Source organism: Zootoca vivipara, chromosome 11 (assembly GCF_963506605.1).
Source record: "Zootoca vivipara chromosome 11, rZooViv1.1, whole genome shotgun sequence".
NCBI lineage: Eukaryota > Metazoa > Chordata > Lepidosauria > Squamata > Lacertidae > Zootoca > Zootoca vivipara.
The window spans coordinates 24,774,919-24,797,708 of NC_083286.1; the positions used below are offsets into that span (position 1 = coordinate 24,774,919).

General features: G+C 40.0%; 1 protein-coding gene across 27 annotated transcripts in view; it reads right to left on the minus strand.

Annotated features, from left to right (window-relative positions):
- PPIP5K2 (diphosphoinositol pentakisphosphate kinase 2) overlaps positions 1 to 22,747 on the minus strand; it is a 57,730-nt gene extending 34,983 nt beyond the window's left edge. For 9 of the 27 annotated variants that reach the window (XM_035100219.2, XM_035100216.2, XM_035100210.2 and 6 more), the window contains exons 1-10: positions 22,526 to 22,746; positions 21,960 to 22,039; positions 15,372 to 15,493; positions 10,070 to 10,464; positions 8,651 to 8,846; positions 7,015 to 7,105; positions 5,764 to 5,849; positions 4,437 to 4,591; positions 3,386 to 3,487; positions 1,968 to 2,129 (exon numbers count right to left, since the gene is read on the minus strand). In XM_035100219.2, the coding sequence (XP_034956110.1) occupies positions 1,968 to 2,129; positions 3,386 to 3,487; positions 4,437 to 4,591; positions 5,764 to 5,849; positions 7,015 to 7,105; positions 8,651 to 8,846; positions 10,070 to 10,210 (933 nt within the window). In that variant the 5' untranslated portion in view covers positions 10,211 to 10,464; positions 15,372 to 15,493; positions 21,960 to 22,039; positions 22,526 to 22,746. Of the gene's footprint in view, positions 1 to 1,967; positions 2,130 to 3,385; positions 3,488 to 4,436; positions 4,592 to 5,763; positions 5,850 to 7,014; positions 7,106 to 8,650; positions 8,847 to 10,069; positions 10,465 to 11,156; positions 11,230 to 15,371; positions 15,494 to 21,454; positions 21,801 to 21,959; positions 22,040 to 22,122; positions 22,250 to 22,525 lie in introns of those variants that run through there. The other 18 variants (XM_035100222.2, XM_035100214.2, XM_035100215.2 and 15 more) reach the window with 8 other exon arrangements.
- Positions 22,748 to 22,790: the final 43 nt, after the last annotated feature.

Sequence of the window (22,790 nt, forward strand, 5' to 3'; positions counted from 1 at the left end):
TCAATCAATATACTTTATTTGACCGATAGTCAGAACTAAAACATTTCTCAATACAAAGATAAACATATAAAACTGAAGGCATCAGGGGGATACATAAAAATATAAAAATATAAAACTGAAGACATCAGCGGGATACATAAAAATATAAAAATATAAAACTGAGGGCATCAGCAGGATACATAAATGGGGTATGACCGCACTACTAAACCTCCTACAGGTAACCCACATCAAGACATTCGATTATACGTTTCCGACACTTGAGCGCCAGGAAGAGGAATTTAGCCACAGAGAAGGTTATTTTCCCAGTGGGCTTGTTTAGCAAATATGCTGCCTGCCGTTCTCTTAGTCGGGAACTAAACTGAGATAAATACGGGGCTATAAAACATTGCCTTAAATCATTATAAAAGGGACAACTCAGTAGAATGTGTTCTGTAGATTCTACCTCACTCAAGGCACAATGGCACATTCTCTGACCGTATGGGACTCCTCCAAATCTTCCCCTCAAAACCGCCGATTCAAGGACATTCAGTCTAGCTGCAGTAAGTAGTCTGCGGTATTCCACGTAGTGGATATCCGCCAGGTAACGGGCTGGTGCAGACCGATACACCTGCTCCCCTAAAAACATCCCAGATTTCACGCGGGCTATGTCCTCCTGTCTGGCGATATCCCCCAATCTCTGAGCGATCATCGCTTTAGCGCGACTGAACGTCATGGACTCAATATAAAGGGAGGACAGACCGCACTTTTGCACTTCCTCTACCACTTCCCTTTCCCATGGAGATTTAAAATTATCCCTCAGAATCAGGGGGGCCAAACCCATCGGTCTGAAACATAGTTTGAGCCATAGCCATAATTTCGCTTTCAGGGCCACATACGTAAAGGCTTGGCAACCGGTCTCCAATCTCATGATCGCACCCGCAACAGAAGGGGGGGATCCTGAGAATGGCCCTGAGGAATTGTTATTGGATAGATTCCAATCTTACAAAGTCCCTACGCGTACCCAAGGCAATGCCCACAAAAAGTAGTGGGAGAACTTTCATTTTAAAGAGTCGCAGGGCAACATCCACTGTTTGTGCCTGTTTCTTGGAGTACAGGGATCTAATCAACAGAGCTGCTTTAGAAACATTTGTGGCTATATATTCTCTGTGTGCCAAGAAGGACCTGTTTGATCGAACTATCTGACCCAGGTATTTGAAGCAACTAACCTGCTCTATGGGAATACCATTAATTGACCACAAATTAGGTTTTGGTCGAGCAGCAAAGACCATTATTTTGGTCTTGGCATAATTAAGATGGAGCTCGTGTTGGGTCACGTATTCATGAAGAGCTTGAAGCATACTCCTTAACCCAATGGGGGAGGTAGCTAAAAGGGCGGCGTCATCCGCATACAGGAGGACATTCAAGGCTCTACCTGCTAATTTTGGCGGGTGGAAAGCAGCATTGGTCATATGGGCCACTAGTGAGTTAATATAGAAATTAAATAGGGCAGGGGCAAGCAAGCAGCCCTGTCTTACCCCTCTAGTGGTGGCAACCGGATTAGAGACTAGCCCCTTGCCATCTAGCCTAATTCTCAGGAAGGTATTTGTATGCAGATTCATAATCAGCAAAAGGAGGTGGCAGTCAATAGACGTCGCTGCCAGTTTTGTCCATAGCTGGTTCCTGGGGATTAGATCAAAGGCCTGCTTAAAGTCGATAAAGGCGACATGGAGGGCTTTTAGGCCTTTGCCAGCATATTTGTCGGCCAGATGGTTCAGGATTAGAATTTGGTCTGTTGTGCATCCATAATCAATAAAGATGTGGTCTAACTTGAATCCAACACCTGACTCCTGTTTCATCCTTTGCATGTGTGATCCACCACTGCCTCACTGTGCTTGGGCTCACAGATAACAATTCTATAACAACTCAGAGCTAGGAGATGCCCTCTGGGGTAAACAAATACCACTTTCTCCAGCCTTCACTCATTTTACCTTAAAAGCTAGGCATACTTTCCAAGCTATAAGCTTCTCCCTTGCATTAAGGATGACTGGATACCGCACTTCTTTCCCTTCACTGTCCCGCTCTACTTTTCCATCCAGTGCAGGGGATTTACGAGCTTCTGCATGTGCATAATCTGGTCCTACTGTGTATACCTTTATTTGAAAATAAAAAAATACAACGGAATAAAAAAATATTTTTTTTAGTTCATTATTTTTAATCTCATAGTCAGCTCCTGGGCCTCTAGAGTCATACTCATTACTTTCACATCATGGGGAGATTAATGACAAACTGAAAAGCACTACAAGTTCCAATGCTATACAGTATCCATGTCCCAATTGGCAATCTAACCTTGCTGAAAGTTTCATATTACATATTCTGCTACTACCAATTTATTTAACATGACTCCTAATCAGATAGCTTACAATCTTTGGCCAGGATTCAAAGAATGTGCAATCAGCTCTGCATACCCAAAGGGATTTAGATTTGTTTTTCTTTAAACTGCTCCCTGTCCACATCACATGGCAGCCAGATAATGTACAATGGGAGTTTCAAAAGCAATGGTATGTTTCTTCAATTAAAAAAGTAAAAGATTTCTCTCATCTTGCATAAAATAGCTCTTTGAATCCAAGCCTTTGTAAAGGATGAACCAACAAAGAATTAAAGTAGGCACAATTGATTTGTTTGGATTATATTATATCTATAATTATCAAACTTCCAAACACTTAATTTTGAAAAGCCTCATGCCAATCTGTAATTACAAGTTGTAATTTTCCTATGTAGAAATACAGTACTGTATTTTGTCTTAGTTTCCAAAGAATTTTGACAAATAAAAAAACAACAAAACCCAGCTGCTATAGGATTAACTGATAATGAATGTTTAGGCAGCTTTGGAGACCACCAAGAGCTACAACAACCGCTCACAGAAATGCTCCACGATTGCTGAGGACAACTGTTTCCAGACTGTACAGATCAGTCAAAAGCACCTCAGTATTTGAAGCATAGTTTTATGATTTAGGAATGCAGGTCCATTCCTATACACTTTCTTGGAATTTTGATCTAACACAATGTACTTTATTGTCAAGAAAGTATGCTTAGGATTGAAATGTTAGAATAATTTCATTTCAGGACAAGTGTATTTGTCTGAATACACATTCAGAAAACTGTATGGCAGCACATTTAGGTTCTTTTTGGATGGCAAACTGGAATCACAAGAGTATCTAAAGAGAGAGAAAAACTAAAACATGAAGTGTTCCTTTTCCTTGGAGAAAACCAAACATGATATGTAAACTATTTTAAGTTTAATAATAGCAGTGCTTCAGGCAGAGAGAAATGCCTCACATCTAAAGTTGTTGAGTTCGTTAAGTACTTGATTGTTCTAAATATAAACCAGAATATGCAGTTGTCATACCTTCACATCAGTGCCATCTGTAGGCATGAACTCCTCGTAGATATATGAACCAGTTTTCCGCACACTGCTTTCAGGGGAATAAACACTGCTTCTGCTACCAATCTGAAACACAAACCTTCCCATCAATATTATTTCATACAAAGACAAAGCCTTCTCAGATCCATAAAAAAACTGTACTTCTTTCATCATCCCTCCCTAGCCAATTTTTTCCTAAGCACTTCAAAAGTAAAACCAAAAGCAACCTTATGTTAGAAAAGTTTAGTGTGGTGTAAAAAGGGCAGAAATGTGTAAGGAGTAAAGAGGAAAAACCTAGATAGGCTGACTCTCCCATGACATAAGCAGACTCAGAAGATTCTCTAGGCAAGTAACCGGAGGTCTCTCAAGCTTACAGAGCATAGAAATAGAAAGGGGAAAACATTCTCCATACCCACACTACTCTGCCCATTCCAAAACACCATCACTCAGTCCAACCTTGCCCCAGTAACACATGGACTTTGCATGCGAAAGATCCAATGGTTTAATCCCTGGCATTTCTGGTAGGGCTGGGAAAGCCTTGTTAGAAGCCCTGGAGAGCTACTGAGGCGGACTAATGAACTGACACAAAATAAACTCTCAGAAAACTTCTGGTGGTGATGATACATAGTGTGTGAGATTGCTCCAAATGAGAGATGGGGAGATAAACTGGGTGTAAGACAAGTTGTGAGCTATTTTGAACACAATTTTTCATGGAAAGGTGAGACACAAATGAAAGACTAACTGAATGAAAACTTTACATCATTTGCTTATTATACATTTCCATATTACAGAGGCATCCTCTGTCATGTTATTCAGTGGATAACCATTTCTATTAATGGAGATATTCTCTTACCCATTCCCATTTCACTCTTCCTTATGGGTCAAGTCCAATGTACACAATTTAGCTGCAACCTTCCAGCTAATGCTACTTCCAACATTATCCTAAGAACTGAGTAAGTTAGTTCTTTCCATCCTATAAATCCATTTCAGTGCTTAAAAAACATTTTTACTATTATTCAGTTTAACATATTCTCACTTTCCGAAAGAGTCTCTGACTTCCACCACCAGCAGATGTTGGATAGTAAATATAAACATTGTGGTCCTCAGCACTGACGGGCTTCTCCACAAATGGTTTTTGGAAAACTTCTCCATTCACCTCCACATGATCTTCACCTTCAATCAAATTGCATTCTGGAAAATAACATGGAGTGCAGACTTCAGGCTGGAGTTACAATTAAGAGATCCAAATTTTATCAAACCTGAAGGAGGAGGAGAATGGCTTGAAACCCAATTTATTTGGGACTCTCAGTCCATCTGTAGCTATGACTTATCATGTGCTAAGCACTCATAAAAATAAAAGTCTTTGTGGTAAAGCAAACAAATATTTTCATCACATGGGGCACTTCATACATAGCATGGAGTGCCATTTATTGTGATTTTTCTTTTCAAATTCACAGCTTTGACAATACACTGTGCATGTGAGCATACCGTGACCACAAGTCAAACACTGGAGTACCTTCTAAACAAATTCTCAAAGAAATCCCCTTCCATTTACTAATTTTTAAAATGCATCTGCTGCTTTTCTATCAAACATGTTTTAAGTTAACAGCTATCTTATTGTTATTAATTCAATAACCATCCTTTCTCTTTCTTCAAAAGATGTTTTCCTCTCAGTGCTTCCAATCTTTTTTAGAAATTTTACAATCTTTTAATATGAAATGGTAAAAAAGGGTAAAGACATAATCTAAAATGATTTAATTACTGAAATCCATGGAGGTTATGAAACTATCCAAACTGGAATTAATCTTTCAGTTCCCAAACTGCCAGTGTAGAAATTCTAGGACTAGGGTAAGTAGTCTCACAGATAAGCATACTGCATAGCTGACAGTACAAGCCTATGCATGTTTACTCAGAAGCAAATTTCACTGTGTTCAATGGGACTTGCTCCCTAGTAAGGATACTTAGGATTGCAAGCTAAGAAATTCTCTAAACAATTCATTGCATTGAAAAAATTGTTCCTGGACTATTTCACTTCAAATACAGTGAAATTCTATAATTTGTCCATCTGCAGTAGTTCAAACTACATGATTAGCTGTTTGCATATACAACTTCTAATATAGCACTGCATCAAGCAAGCAAGATTACTCAGGGCCGGCTCTAGGTAGAGTCCCGGTGGCGCGGTGTGCCAGGGCGCTGGTGGGGCGCGGAAACCATGCTGCACCCTGTGAGGGCGGGGGCGCCAGAGCGATCTCCTCTCCTCAGCGCCAGGGCGCCCGACCTGCTCTAGACTTCCCTGAGATTACTAATCAGAAAATTTTTTTTAGAACAGAGCACTTTGAAAATTCCATTATAACAGCCATTACCTTGTGGATTGTTTGGATCACGGATTAGAACTGCGTAACGAGGGAGTAAAATACCTTCAGCTTCGAGAATGCCATAAACCTCTCTCCTAAAAGAATATATTTTTTCACAAAATGGATATTATCAATGAATTATGCATTCAAAACATTTCTCTAAAAAGTCACAGAATTACTATATAATTTTGTGTAATTCCACCGTGTAATGTTACAGTGTAATCATCTCTGAATGGTATCAAAGTAGGAAGATCTGGATTTTACTTCCACTACTCTGGTTCTGGTATAAAGTGGGTACACGTGAACATACTACCCTTCAGGGAAGTAGCTTAAATCTGCCCAGGCAAGGAGAACAGAAGTACACACCACCTCTCCTCAAGGAAGATAAGGAGGACACATTCATTCATTCATTCATTCATTCATTGGGAATTGAGGTATAGCCTAGAGCATTTCTTGTATCTGCTGAGTGTCTAGCTTTGACAAATATGCACAATTTACCCATGGGGCATATTCTTTTTTATATTCTATTGCTTTCATGACTATGCAGAAACACATAATTGGAACAGACACTAAACTGCATCCTGTTCTGTTTACTGTACCTTTCATAAACTTAAAATTATTTACTGTTTTAAGCTGAACACTCTACATACATTTCTTAGCCGAGTATTATTCCATTTTAGTTACATTACATCTTTTGACTAGCTTTCTTTTCTTTATGTTAACTACTTTACCTCCATAATTAAACAACAACAATCTTTATTACGGTCCATAGACCCAACAATTCGTTACCAAATAGACACAGCTAGGACACCCCGCCCTCAAACCCCTCGGACATCTTACTCAAATTCGGAGTAGGAAACATTAGTTCTTGTGACCACCGATAAAAACTTTGCCACTGCTAGTGTTCTGGCATTTGACCGGTCTTCCAATAGGAACCTGATATAGAAATCCTCTGATTTTCCTGGGAGCAAGGCTAGCAGGGGTGAAATCACTTCAGCCCTAGCTTGCTCAAACTTCCCAAAGTGTTTTATAGAATCTACATCATGGGTGCACGAGCACAGTCTTTCCTGGTAGGGTACTCCTGTCATCCTGCCCTCCAGCACTGCAGAGGGGAAAACATTCAGTCTTGCTTTTGTAAACAGCCTCCATAATTATCAACCTGATAAGACAGCGTTTCACTGAGGCCTTTTAAATACCGTACTAAGCACTCGTTCTTCAACAACTAGAGTGTGGGATATTTATTTATGGCTATTTACTTACCTGTCTTGTATGTGATATTGCATATTCAAGTCATTAATAACAAAAGGATTCCTCAGCTTTGAATAGGCAACTGCTTTGTCTAATGGAAATCCTAAATAAAAAAATATTACAGAATGTCAGTTCACAACTATTACATTTGTATAAAACTTGGCGATGGATTGGAATTCGTACTTTCCAAATTGACCTATGTGAAGAAGCTGTGCAAATTATCTTTATTTCCTTTATCTGGTTTCCAGTGAGTCTATTCATATTGATCCAACCTGCTTAGAAATTTTCCTCTTAGTTTTTATTCCTTGTTTTAGTCAGCTAAGAAAGGATAAGTTCCATTACTTCACTACATTGGACTTCTCCCATCCCAAAGTGGCCTTGATTTTAAAAGAAGGCATTTACACACCAATTGCAGGACAATTATCAGCATGTTTGCTTAGAAATATATATATATATATATATATATATATATATATATATATATATATATATATATAATTTCAGTGAGTCTAGCTCACTAATAAGTGAGTTTAGGAATGTGGATGTATATCATATGTAGTTTTTGCCCTTGTTCCAAAAAGGGCACTAGCACAAGTTTATTATGGCCTGCTGACAAAACAGTAAGTGGCTAACCAACTGGTTTAAAAAATAAAATAAACAGGACACCCACTTTCTGTTACCATCACAGAAAGCATGAGCTCTTTGGAAACTAGAGCTTCCTGGAAATCCTAGTTTTGAGCAGGGAAGCCCCAGGTGGGTAAAAGCTCTAAATTCTCCTCCTTCCGAATAGACTTTGCATTTAAAATGTAAATAGGGGTTTCCATTATATGTACTTTACCCTGAGTGTAATATTCTAAACATGCCAATGCAGAAGTAAATTCCATATAAATAAATCGATTTTCATCCAAGGAAGTGTTTTTTATTGCAGTGTGAAACTGACTGACACTGCTTTGTAGCATATATGTAAGGTAAAGGTAAAGGACCCCTGGATGGTTAAGTCTAGTCAAAGGCGATTATGGGGTGTGGCACTCATCTCGCTTTTCAGGCAGAGGGAGCCAGCGTTTGTCCACAGACAGCTTTCTGGGTCATGTGGCTAGCGTGACTAAACCGCTACTGGCACACAGAGGACCGTGATGAGTGCCAGAGCACACAGAAACACTGTTTTGCTTCCCACTGTAGCGGTACCTATTTATCTACTTGCATTGGTATGCTTTTGAACTGCTAGGTTGGCAGAAGCTAGGACAAAGCAACCGGATCGCACCACTGTTGTGTGTATTTGAACCGCTGACCTTCGGATCAGCAAGCCCAAGAGACTCAGTGGTTTAGATCACAGAGCAGTATCAAGTTAATTGAAACATTATGTCCCTTCTATTACTACAAACTACTGAATTAATATATGCACACATATATACATTGTAAAATAGTGTTGCTTGAGGCAATTTATTTTCTAATATTAATTTTACAACATTTATTTCCAAAAAGGCAAAAAAGATTCAAACTTAATACATGCAATATGAAGACATTTTACATTATTGTAATTTTTGATGTGTTTCATTATTGATAAATTTGCCACCCTGACTTCCTTTGGGAGAAAGGGAAGAATATAAATTAATTAATTAAATAATAATAAACAATAGAGAGTAATTACCTTTAGAATGAAAAGAAATGAGACAGTCACATAAGGGCCAGTTTTCCACTGGTTCATTCAAAATCACATCTTCTTCAAATATTACTACTGTGATATATTTAAACATGGAAAGGCGTTCAAGGATTTCATTCATTGGTTTTGATTTTGATTTCTTTGCCATAGAACATATTCCAACCATGATCTGTTTTTCTGGTGGCTAGTAATAATAATTTTAAAAAGGTCAGTAACATATATTTGGATTTCAAAGTTTTTCACCAAATGCTAACTGAACAATGACCATGCAATATTATTACTAAGTATTAAACAAAACGCTCATTTCACAAATATTTATTATGCTTACGGGGCAGGGAATGTAACCTGAAATCAGAGTTTCATTCTCTAAGCAATAGGCAGTAAAACAATTCCTTCATATTTATGCCTTAATACTCTTTGTGAAGAATGCAGTCTTAATTGACAAGCAGGGCTGCAGAAACAATGATAATATATAAAACATAATTCTGGTTACAGGTAGGTAGCCGTGTTGGTCTGGATCGAAGTAAAATAAAAAAATTCCTTCAGTAGCACCTTAAAGACCAACTAAGTTTTTATTTTGGTATGAGCTTTCGTGTGCATGCACACTTCTTCAGATACGAAGAAGTGTGCATGCATACGAAGGTATCTGAAGAAGTGTGCATGCACACGAAAGCTCATACCAAAATAAAAACTTAGTTGGTCTTTAAGGTGCTACTGAAGGAATTTTTTTATTTTATATAAAACATAAAACATAGTAAGCCCATGCTGCAAGTTTTCTTAAAAGTGAAATTGTTCACAAAGGCATTAGCTATATCCCATCTGCAACAAACTTAACCAACCATGTAAATCTAAGACTACCACTTGCAAGGAAAATTATTCTTCTGACTGGAATAAATTTACAAAGCAACAGCTTCAGAAACCCCATTAATTTCAGTGACACTTGTGAAGGATGCCCATGAACCTGTGGTAAGAAGCTGGATGACAGCAGTGTGCTGGAATGTGTCCACAATAGTACGTGACTATGATGACACTTGAAGCAACAAAATATTTCACAGCTAGAAGAAGAAATAAATACGGTACATTCTGTATTTATTATTTAAACAGGAGAGACACTTAACTTTCATTCTCAACAAGAGTGAAACTAGGATATTAGTACTATATGATTTCTACTTTAACTGTTCTTCTACAAAATGACCATTTAATAACCATAACTAAAAGCTATTCTTTAATAAATGCCAATGTTTCTTTACAACTATACCTAACTAAGCATTTAAACACTTTGCTGAAATGGGGCCATAGTGCTTATTGCCTTTTATGCTCATTTCCTATCTTCTCTGTTAACAACACTTTAGTATCTTATCAACTCAAACAATTACTTGCCCCCAAACAATTAAACAAAGTACATACAGAATCATACTCGTCGTCTTCATCTTCATGATCATAAAAGGCTTCAAATTCTGCAGACCTGGATGGATTCAAAAACTCATCTGGATCTTCACCACCCACAAAAAATCTAGGAATTTCGTCTTCTGTTGCAGTAACAGACATGATTACAAATCCTAAAGAGATCTACGTAGAAACGGCAGTCACTCTGAGAACTGAGACACTGTACATAATTCCCAGTGGCTAGGGTAATAAAAATCCTTGCAGTCTGGCACTGCTTATGCAGTTGCTTGTACTCTGATAAAGTCAGCTGCCAAGTGCAGTTTAATTGATATCATCTGTCCATTGTTTCAAGTTGTTATATTCGTATAGAAGATGCAGGTTACCGCTTCCCTGAGATACTTTGGCAAATTTCTACCCTGGTAAAAGAGAGAAAAGTAAAAAGATTGAAAATATTCCTTACCGTAATGAATTACTGAGAGATTAAGATAACCTACCCCCAAATACTTAACTTGCTGCAAAATTTAAAGCTATTATTCAAAATAGCCAACCAATACAAAGCACCAAAAATCAAATTTATATTGAAAGATAAACATATAAACAAAGTGGAAGTGTCATTTAACAGGCTGAATCATATCCACTTATTGCTCCTGAGAACTATGGAAGTAGAAAAACAAGAGTCATCTGGGAATGGTAGACAAAGAGAAAAAGCAATGCAGAAACATAATGTCATATTTTACCACGTTCAGTAACAAAGTGGTAACAGCATTTGTGAGTTAACCTAAATAGCAAATTGAGTCATTTGTGTGCCAGTCCCTCCCCCCCCCCGTCCCCCAACATTATGCAACAGCAAAACTAGGGGCTAAAAGTTTAACAAATAAAATATCACAACATTTGTATATCTAGAAGCGTCATGGCTGACTAGCTAGAAGTAGTCTCTGAGATAAGGCACAGTTCTGCCCTCACTGCTCCCCATGTTGCTATAGCTATATCCACCAACTGAATTCCTTACGTGATACAACAACCTGAATCCACTGGGGATCTAGCAAATGGAATATGGATTGTAGCTTCATAGTTCCTCTCAAGGAAAATGCACTGAATAAATTCTTACTGTGGCTAGGATCCTGAGGATATGCTCCAAAATGTTGCAAAGTTGCAAAACAAATTCTCAGGATTTAGGGAACCTACAACATCCAAGCAATAAAAAATGATTGAAAGCATGGTGCAGGGAGAAAAGCAAAGCAAATAAAACTAAACTGCAGTCAATTTCCAGCTCAAGCAGGGAGGAGACTAACAGCCCTATGGTTTACCATGTATGACCTGGGCCAATGCTGGGAGAAGGCAATGAAGTGTAACCTGAATTTAATGAGAAGGGATTTAATATCCTCCAAAAGGTAAAGGGATTTTAAAATCCAAGAAAGTTGAAAATTCCAGGCATAAATGAACTCATCACTACAGAACAACTGGCTCTGACAGCTCTTCTGTTGAATTATTTATAGCCTGCTGAGGGTAAAGTTTTTTTTCTAGAGGTCAATGTCCATGCATTTCCTCACATGCATAAACCTTGCATGTTTTTTAAACCAGAACATCATAGGTTTCAATGCTTGTTCTTAACATGACAGAAAGCAGTAGTATAGTTTCTGAGGTCAAACAAATCTTGTACCAATTTCAGTTGGGCATACAGTAGTATTATAACAGGCTAACATGGTCCAACCCAAAATTACAATTGTTATATTTACTGAAAAGTAGGTCACACTGATTTAAGTTATGTGTGCACAGGATCACATAAGGGATTTGCTGCCCACACTTCATACTGCCCTTTAGTTTCCTCACCTTTTCCTAAGTACATATGTCACTTTTCAAACTCTATCTTGTATTTACAGTCCATGGAATTGCTATGAAAATATGTTTTTCTTCCAGCCAAAGCAATCTCCCACCTCTTTCACAAAACATCATAAACTGATAATCAACATTCCACAACTGACTTTTCCTCCTCTGTACTTAAGAATGTTCATAAAATACTCTGGGATAGTAAAAAACCAAGCCAACGGATAGGGGAAGGAATATATAACATAATGCCAAACTCACTCAAACGAGGGGGGGGGAATGAAGGAATTGAAGAATGCAAGAAGAGAAAAGGGAGGGTCACAGGATGCTCCCAATCTTCCAACTATGGCTTGTAGGATGAGAAACATGATATCTGAACTAAGTTATTTCTGTAAGATGTTATGTTTATTTCCACTTTCTAAATATTCCATGGCATGGAAATATCTATAGATTGGGGCAACAAATACATAACAGATCCACAGCTTGGTCTGAAAATTGATGGCAATGGAAACAAAAACATATGGTTAGAAATGCTTTCAGTGTTATTTATCAGAATCTATTATTTTGGTATTTGAAATCCAGCTACTTGTACACTTCAAAAGTTATGTACTATATTTATTTGCTTCTAGAAGTACAACAGTACAATGTTTTTTCCCCTACCGCCTTTTAAGTCCATCATTGGACAACTGGTGTCAAGGAATTTTACTGAACTGTAGATACATAGTTTAGCAGCATAAAGGATGAGGTCAATAAAGCTCCAAGGACGATATTTATTAGGTCACTGATAATGCCTAACCAACAGGGGGAAACACAACAAGAAAGGATTTATGTAGGAGTAATTAAAAGAAGTATAATAAAACAGACAATAAAATCTGATATTGATATGGATATAAAAAGGTAAAGGTAAAGGGGCCCCTGACCATCAGGTCCAGTCGTGTCTGACTCTGGGGTTGCGGCCCTCATCTTGCTCTATAGGCCGAGGGAGCCAGCGTTTGTCCGCAGACAGCTTCCGGGTCATGTGGCCAGCATGACAAAGCTGCTTCTGGTGAACCAGAGCAGCGCACGGAAATGCCGTTTACCTTCCCGCCGGAGCGGTCCCTATTTATCTACTTGCACTTTTGACGTGCTTTCGAGGAATAATTAAATATCTAGGTTCCAAATACTGTCAATTAATGCAAGTGCCCAAGATAGTAACTCTGATGATGATGATGATGATGATGATTATCATCACCTTTTAACTTTTTCTAGTAGTGTTAGGAATTATCAGTGACTAAGGATGTAAATTGAGGAACTGGAGTTGAGGAGAGAAAATCTGTATTTTTCTGACCAACTCACTGAAATTGGCACTCTTACAACATTTTTAAAGTAAACATCCTATTTAATAAAAAATGTATTATAGATCAGTCAATGATTGAAAATAATTAATAATAATAATAATAATAATAATAATAATAAATTATTTATACCCTGCCCATCTGGCTGGGTTTCCCCAGCCACTCTGGGCGGCTTCCAACAAAACATTAAAATACAATAGTCCATCAAACATTAAAAGCTTCCCTAAACAGTGCTGCCTTCAGATGTCTTCTAAAAGTCTGGTAGTTGTTTTTCTCTTTGACATCTGGTGGAAGGGTGCCACAACTGAGAAGGCCCTCTGCCTGGTTCCCTGTAACTTGGCTTCTCGCAGCGAGGGAACCGCCAGAAGGCCCTCGGCACTGGACCTCAGTGTCCGGGCAGAACGATGGGGGTGGAGACGCTTCTTCAGGTATACCATTTAGGGCTTTTAAGGTCAGCATCAACACTTTGAATTGTGCTCGGAAACGTACTTTAGCCCACTTTATAGCCCTCAAACCAGAAAACAAAAGATTCTCAGAATAAAAATCACATTCAAGCCTGAGATCAGGTGTAAAAATAACATTGTGTTCCTATGACATCAGAATTATTGATATGGCATTTCTTCCTCTCTTCCCCCCCTCGCCCCCGTATCAGCTTTCAGCCTCTACCTATTAGGCAACAGAGTAAACTGATGACCATGGCATCAGGCCATGATGGAGGCATGCTTTTCCTTTGTTGTAGTTGGCAGCAACAGCTCCCACTAAGGACCTCTGAGACAAGGGACATGGGGTGAGTAGCTAAAAATGCACTCAGTCCACTATGGTAAATGCAACTCTTCCTTTTAAACCAAAGTGATGAGATATACAAGTAGAACTTGCCCTGCACGGCTTTGACCTTCCTCTCACAACTCCTTGTAACCCCTCTCCACAAAGGTTTCTCCGGAGGTTTGGGGGACATTATGGAACTTTACATGATCTGGCACAGTTAGTTGTAGTAGGATAAAATTGGCAGAAATCAGATGGGAAGCTGTATTCATGGAGAATTGCCTTCTGTTCACACAAATCATTCTCTGGGTGCCAACCATAATTAAAATCAACCTCATAAGAATCTAGGTTTGAAGTATCAGAACTTCCTTTCAGTGGAAAAGACCTGCTGTGCATCTATGGATAGACTGGACACCACATCCATGCAATGGCGTTCCATGCACTGCTGAATCACTGTTCTTTCCCTGACTACCTTCACCTCCTCCAAACTTTAATTGTACTTCTGCTACAATCAATTTCACAGCCCTCTTTTCACTGTAAAGTACTAAATAAAACAACAAGTCACAACAACACTGGACAACGCTTCACTGTTTTCACACACTACTTTAACCCCCTCTCCCCAACAAAAATAGTATTATCAACCCTGCGTTGCAGGGCTGGTGTAACACAAGGTTCTCTTAGCCTCTGCAAAATGAATGTAATAATGATGTGACTTATACGAACTGGTATTAACTATTTTGAAAACGTTTACAAACTCTGAAAAATCACATTTTTTGTATGAGATAAGACCAGAGTTAAAGCTCGTCTTTGCTACTATCTATTGTTTTGACTTTATGCCCCAAATCCCCAATCTCGGCTATACTAAAATCTTGAATTTTAGTTTTCTATGAGGCTGCAACACTTCACCAGAGAAGACCAGCATAACAGACTTCAAAATGGACCAAGGAATTATGTTTATTGATTTTAGACAATGGGTGTTTCATTCTAGCCTTTTCTTTTTCTTATTAGTTAGATATGCTTTCCTAAATGTCAGTAACGACTATGACTTAATCGTCTAGAAACACTGAATGTCAGGAGCAGGCTTGTTTGTCACAAAACCAATGAGAATAGTGGCTGCTTGTTTGGTCCCACAAATGCTAGAAATTTACTTTAAAAAAGAAAGCTGGGAATCAGGGGATTGTAGCTCTTCCTTTCCATAGATGTCCATGTAAGGGACCTTTATTGTTCTGATAGTGTTGATACTGTCACAGATGAGAAGCACTGCTAGTAAGAAGGATCACTACTTAGCAAACATTTCAAAACAAGATTTGTTTAAATAATCCCACCAAAAAAAGTGATACAGAAAATTTTTCAACTTTAGAAATTTATATTATATAATTGCCCAGAACATGTTATTCTCTTACCGAGAGTGAAAGTGGAAAAATGAACTATGTAGAAACAAAAAGCCACAAAACAGCATATTTGCTAAATAATTCCCTCTTCAGTTAGTTCTAGCACTGGGCAGTGCTCATCATCAGTTCACCTCCTAGGATAAAAGAAAGAATCAAACATGAATAGGTTTCTGTTGTGATCAAGGACAAGACAGCACATATCTGCAAAAGTAGCAAAAAAAATTTTTTAAGCAGCTTAATCCGACACACAATTACTCAGGACCAAGTCTCAGATAGTACCCTTAGTAATATTGTTCTGAGTAAATGTACATGTGATTGGCTTGTAAGAAAGAAACATTAATTGGAGTTTGAAGCTGGAGACTGAATATGAAGCAAAGCTGGGAAGCATATTAATTTCAAGGTCTATATAAACACTTCCAAAGTGGGTTTTCTTATTTATAGTGACATATTACATGCACAGAACTGAAGGTCATGTCTTACAAAGCATTGTATGTTTATTGCTTTTCAATGCATTTTATCTTAAACAGGATAAAAAAGGTCCCTGCAAGGCATCCAAGGGATCTTAGGATATTGTGGCCTCTCTCTCTGCTGGTAGAGAATGAGGTCCATCCTGGAGACCTCTTCATTGCAGCCACGGGAACATCTGAAACCATTTCTTACACAATAGGGAAGAAAAAGAGGTGTGTTGGGGGTAAATCAAGCAATCCCTGTAGTTGTCCATTTGCACAACAATGGAAATATACACCAGTCCTGCAGCCACCGCTCTGGATTTTTCCATTCTTCTGCCACAAATTCCACTGCTCTGCTGCAGCCCAATTGAAGCATGTTTTCTGATAAATTCCACTAAACTGCGATTTACTGTCAAGTGCATATGATTCAGCTATACATGTGGTTAATGCTGGAAAATGGTTCCTTACAAATATCTGCTGCCTCACTCTCAGATCACATATCAAAATGCCAGAACTAAGAATGTATCTAATTAATAAATATTTGCACCTGAATGGCCAAACACAAAAGCTGTTAAGCCTACCATACACACAAAATAAATATTGCCATTTGTCAGCGCCAGTTTTTTAAAAAAATATTCTGCCCTTGCTCCATGAAAACTGCATTTCCCTTCTTTCTGTTTGTTGACATGATAGTTAATTCAACTAATTTTTTTTGTTTTGTTTGAAAATTTAAAAACCCTTCACATCTTCAGATAAACAAACAAACTATTATTTAGGAGTATTTATACCCAATCTTCTAACCAAAGTTCTTGAGGTGGCTTACAGTATATTTAAAAGATAATAAAATAGACATTGCTACAAGAGTCACCACAGGAAGGCAAAGGTGTATTTAAGTCCCTCTTTTTGTTCTCCAATGTTCCAATAATACTAATACTAATACTAATAATATGCATTTCTGCAGCTGAATCTGCTGGCCTAGAACTGACTGTTTAAGCCTCTAGAATGTTAGTTCCAGTCAGGACAGGACTTTCACACTGGGTAGTTGCTGTTTATTACTCGCCTAGTCCCGGCCATGGTAACAAAAGCAGGCGGTGCTGGGGTGCAAAAATGTTACATGCCTCCCACCCTTCAATTATTTTCTCTTTTAGCTTTGATGAGATCCTAAACATATTTTGGATTAATTAGGTCTGATGAAATTACCATGTTTTATTTATTCTAATCTTGCTCAAACCTAATGACCCTCTTTAATTGGATTAGCAGCACTTATTGTATACCACCCTTCATCCAAAGATCACAGGGCTGTTCACAACATAAAAATACAAAAAAAGGAATGCAAAATACATAATAAAACAAAAACAGAACACAAAATATGTAATAAAACAAAAATAAACCAATAGTACCCCTTCTACAAACGTATTGGACAGGCCATAGAATGTTAATCAGCCAAAGAACTGCTTAGAGAGAAACATTTTTGCCTGGAGTCTAAAGATATGTAATAAAAGTGCCAGGTCAGCCTCCCAGGGGTGAGGATTCCACAAACAGGGAGCCATCGCAGAAAAGGCCTGTTCTTGTGTTGCTACCCTCCATACTTCTCATGGAGGATATACATGAAGAAAGGATTCCGATGAAGTTTGCAAGGTCTGGGTAGGTTCAGATGGAGAGAGGCGGTCCTTGAGGTATTGTGGTCCTGAGCAGTTTAAGGCTTTATAGGTCAAAACTAGCACTTTGAATTGGTCCTGGAAACCTAAATTGACAGCCAGTGCAGTTGGGCCAGGATCAGTGTAATATGCTCTAACTGTCTTGCTGTGGTGAGCATCCTAGCCACTGAAATTCTGCACCAGCTGAAGTTTCTGAACTGTATTCAGAAATTTATAACACGTTGCTGTGATCTATGTATTATCTATATGACTTGTAAAACAAACTTGTATCATTCTAGTTTCACATTACTGTACCTTGACACCACAACAAAACTGCAACTGTAGATACATTTGTTCTCCTTTTTGCAGAATTAGGCAATTTAATATAAAAAGAACATAAACCTTTAGCTACTTCAAGAGTAAATCTAAATGAAAGTTATTATAATAAAGAAGAAGCAGAGTAATCCTGCACTGCTAGTGGTAAGTATCGAAACTATTTTCATGGTTTGCACACTTTTAAAAAACTTAAGTCTGAAAGGCAGCCTGCTCAAGGTCATTTGGTTCTGTTTAAAATAGATGTGCTGATGGAAACTACAGCAAGGAAGCTTGCAGGAGGCGCACATGCAATAGTTATCGGAACTCTAGATATGCAGCAGAAATCTTCATGTTTGTTAATATGTTAATCCCATTGTTTTTAAAGATGTTATTTGTACCTGTTGCTATGTAACTAATTCTTTGCTACATGTTTCAATTTTTAAAATAGCTATTTAAGCTTGTTTCACAAGGAGAGACAGAGTTTTCTTGGAACATGTAGTATATGGATTGCATACAACTAAATTATACCCAGAAGGGACTCGTGGAAATTATGGAGCTAAATATGTCATATCCATGAGTTTCAGTGGGTCTGCTCTGAATAGGGCTAACACTGGATAGACTTTAGAACAAGACAGATAACAACAGGTACTTAATTTATTTGAAACTACCGGTAGGAAGCATGAGAAGTAACTTTGTAACACTATTCCCAAAGAAAGTTCTACATAATCCAAGTAGAAACAAGGTTTCACATCTATTGAATTCTTTTTGTCACTGTCATACTTTCATGTTTATCCTTTGCTTCTAGACTAATCATCATATGGTCTAATATTTCTGCTATCTGTGGTTACAATCCTAAATATATTTATGGTACAATCCTAATCATCTCCATTCAGGAGCAAGTTCTATTGAATGACTCGTGGCTTTCTCCCAGGTAAGTGGGTTTAAGTTTTGCACCTTTAACTTGCCAATAAATCCTGAAAAAGACGAGGCTTACTTTTAAGCCATTGGATGAAACTGCAATACCTCCCTTTTATAGCTTGATCCGATGCAGAATTAGGTGTGCTTAAACTCACATCAATTTAAAATAGCTTAGGGTCACCTAACTCTGTAACTTATCAGGCTGTTAATTTGATCTCCATTTGTTATGCAAACGGCCTTCCTTCATCATCTCTTAACAACCAGCCTAAATATACTTGAGTCAATGGCTCTATCAGACTTATTACAGACTTCAATGCCATTAATGAGTTCTAGTAAAATTTATTTACTTTAATGCATCAGACTCAAGTATACCAGGTACCCTCTCCATGTCACTTGATATCTCTAAAATGTCCTTGCCATAACAGTTAGAAAGTAGCTTATAGTGGACTGCAGAAAGATACATATCAGCAGTGCTGCTCCCTCCCCCTTCAGTTGGTAGAGCATGCGACTATTAATCTCAGAGTTGTGAGTTTGAGCCCCACATTGGGCAAAAGATTCCTGCATTTGAGGGGGTTTGACTAGGTCAGGCTTCCTCAACCTCGGCCCTCCAGATGTTTTTGGCCTACAACTCCCATGATCCCTAGCTAGCAGGACCAGTGGTCAGGGATGATGGGAATTGTAGTCTCAGAACATCTGGAGGGCTGAGGTTGAGGAAGCCTGGACTAGGTCCCTTCCAACTCTACACTTTTATTAGTCTATGTATCATTTTTTCTGGGTACAAAGTAATAATAGTAGTAGTAGTAGTAGTAGTAGTAATAATAATAATAATTTCATTATTGTTATCTCATGCCACTCCGGGTGGCTTCCAGCAGATATAAAAACATAATAAAATGTCAAACATTAAAATCCTCTACAGGGCGGCCTGTAAAAATGTGCGTTTACTGTAACAACTTCCTGGTGAGCACTGAACACCTTTCCCACCCACCCCTAGAAGAATAGCACTGTGTATCAGACACCAATGAATGTGCAGCATTAAGAACTGAATGGATAACATCATCAAGCCAATGGTCTGTTATCCACAACAGACTCCCAAGGCAGCTTGCCCCACCTATTGTGGCAGCATTAATTTACACTGCAAATAGTTATGTGCTTGTAGCGGGTGGCGGAGAGACACACCCCACCACCCCACCGTCCCCCCAAACCTAGCGTTGCCACCTGTCTTGTATAATACAGGGTTGCTCTGCATTTCAATGTCAAATGCTATGCCCTGTATTGACACAGTTTTGTCCTGTACTCCAGGTCTCTCTCCCCCCCCGCCAAGTTTGGGGTCCTCTCCAAATGCATTTGTTTGAAAGGGTTGTGCGAAAGGTCATGCATTTAAGCTCCGGGTACCCAAGCGCGGACAGATGTACAACTCTGTGTGTCGAAACAAACAAAACAAAAAATCCTTCCAGTAGCACCTTAGAGACCAACTACGTAAGTTTGTCATTGGTATGAGCTTTCGTGTGCATGCACACTTCTTCAGACTGACAAACTTAGCTGGTCTCTAAGGTACTACTGGAAGGAATTTTTTTATTTTGTTTCGACTATGGCAGACCAACACAGCGACCTACCTGTAACTAGAGCTTTGTGTGTGTCAGTGCAAGTGCGTGCATGTGACAAATTCCAGAGGGGCCATCCTGTTAGGCTGCAATAGATTGTAAGGGATTGCTATGGAGTCGCTTCAGCACTAGATTAAAAAAAGAAAAGTCCGCCAACTGTACATATTTTGCTAGGGAAAAAAGGAACGCGAAGGTCAGCTGCACTGCGCCTCCACGTGCCGACGCCCCCGCTGCTGCTGCCGCTGCTGCAGAGGCGAGAAAGAAGCGCCCGCCAAGGACTGGAGGAGGAGAAGGAGGGAAATGCGGAGCCTGGCGACCTTGACTCCTTGAGCCTCGTCGGCGCTGGCATAGCAGCCCAAGCGGGGCTGAGGGGAAAAGTTTCATCGCCATACGCCTGCTAGGACCAGTTAAGAAGCAGAAGCCACATGGACTTGTGCGATGCGCGGCATAAAACCTCCACACAAGCTTCTATGTTAATGAGAACGACGACCAAATATTTCATTATTTGTACCCCGCCCCCGCCCCCATCTGACTGGGTTGCCCCAGCCACTCTGGGGGGCTTCGCACATTTTATTTTATTTTAAACACGGGCTGAATTCAAGAGAAGGCAGGCGGTGTCTGTGAATCCGCGCGAAAATAGGTTCGTCGAGGTGTCCTGAGGCGGAGTTTCTTCTACTTGGGTAAACAACGCGTAAGAACCGGAGGAGAGAACGAAGCGCCTTCTCTTTCTTCCCGCTCCTTTTTATTTATTTATTTATTATTTTTATTTACTTGAGGGAGCCCTACATACAGAACCGGGGTGGGGGGTACGGGGGACGCCAGGGCTCCCTTCCCCTTCCCCTTCCCCTCGCGCCTCTGCGTGGGCAACTCAAGGCGGCGTGAGGAGAAAAACGGCAGTTGGGCTGGAGGGAGGGGGCGGGGAGGGCAACTAACGGGCGCGCGCGCACACTCCCGCGCACCACCCACAGAGAGAGACTGGCCCCCGCGTGCCGTTCACCCTCAGCAACACGCTCTTTCCATTCTGGGCCCGCCCCCTTTTTCCATTGGTGCCCTTCGGGGCAGCCTTGGAGACAGAGACTAGTACCGGTAGTTTTGGGGCTGTGCGATGTGACGCGGTGCGGCGGGGGGGGGGGTTGTTTGGAATATCCCACCAAACGCCATCCCGATGTCCTCACCTGAGCCAGGCGCTGCTGCTACTGCTGCCTCCGCCGCCTCCTCCGCTGTTATTGCTTTACTTCCTTCCCATTGAGAAAAGAGCAGGGGGCGCTGCAGCCGCGGCCACGCCCCTCCGCCACCCTTGACCCCCTCAAGCCTCTTCCCCGCCTACGCTGCTTTGCCTCACAGTACAGTACGCCTATTGTAAACTCCGTAGAGAGATAAAGGGTTAGATTGAGAAATTCATTGCCTGGAGAAAGAACTTCCGGGTTTCCTTTGATTACTGTACCATCCTTTGATACTATTTTCCTTTCCCACCCACCCCTCACCTTTGGGGCAAACGGGATACATCCAGGATTCCAGGGCTTTCAGCGCAGCTATGATTGGGCAGCGGAGCACCGTCACTCTCTCTCCCCGCCCACCCCTTCCCAGCAGAAGCAAGGGAGGGAGTCCCTCCCCCTTAAACCACGCACCTTAATACTTATGAACAAAAGCAACATGTTGCAAATGACAAATACAACTCACATTTTTATCCCCGTGTTGCAGGCTGAAGAGGATGTGGTTGGGACGAAAGCCCAGCAGAGTCGCCAGGTCTTTGCACTGCGCTGCCAATTGAGAAAGGAGTGTGGATTATATAGGTCATTATAATTACTCTCTACATCGCAGTTAAAAAGCGAACGTGACTCACCCTATAGACATTTACTTGGAAGTTAGCCCCAGGGTTTCCAACGGGGCTTGATCCCTTGTAAGGTTGCTCCGTTGTCCATGTGACTGATGAGTTTGCAACAACCTACAACGTTCTCTAGTGAATTGGTCTAGCATTGATGGGAGAGGGGTGCTTGAGAGAGGGCACTTCATAACAACTCTGAAATGTAGCTAAGTGTTAATGTGTCCTTCGAAGTATATACTGTATTGTTGCCAACATTTTGTATATCAGGGCTCCTAAGCAGCTCGTTGAAAGGCTGCAGTGGACTTGTTCCTTTGCCTCCTCACCCTGCCCCCGTCACTATCCGTTGTGGAGCTATTCTGAATTTCTAGAAAAGTAATAACAACAACAACAACAACAACAACAACCCCATACAAAAACACACCTCAGGTTGCAGGAATCTTATTTCTAGTTAAAGTTCCCACATCGCCGTCAGAACCCGCCCAGCGCTCAGCTCGATGCAGACGGCTCGCTTCTACGTTTTCATGCCAACGCGCTGCTTTTCCACCTCTTTCTCATCAACATAAACTAGACATTCCTAGTACACAGTAGAACAAAAAGTTAGGCGGATGTAGTACTCCGTTTTCCTATCTCTATGATTCCCGCACGCTTGTCTCCCTTCCTCTGTCGTCACTTCCGTGAGCGCCACA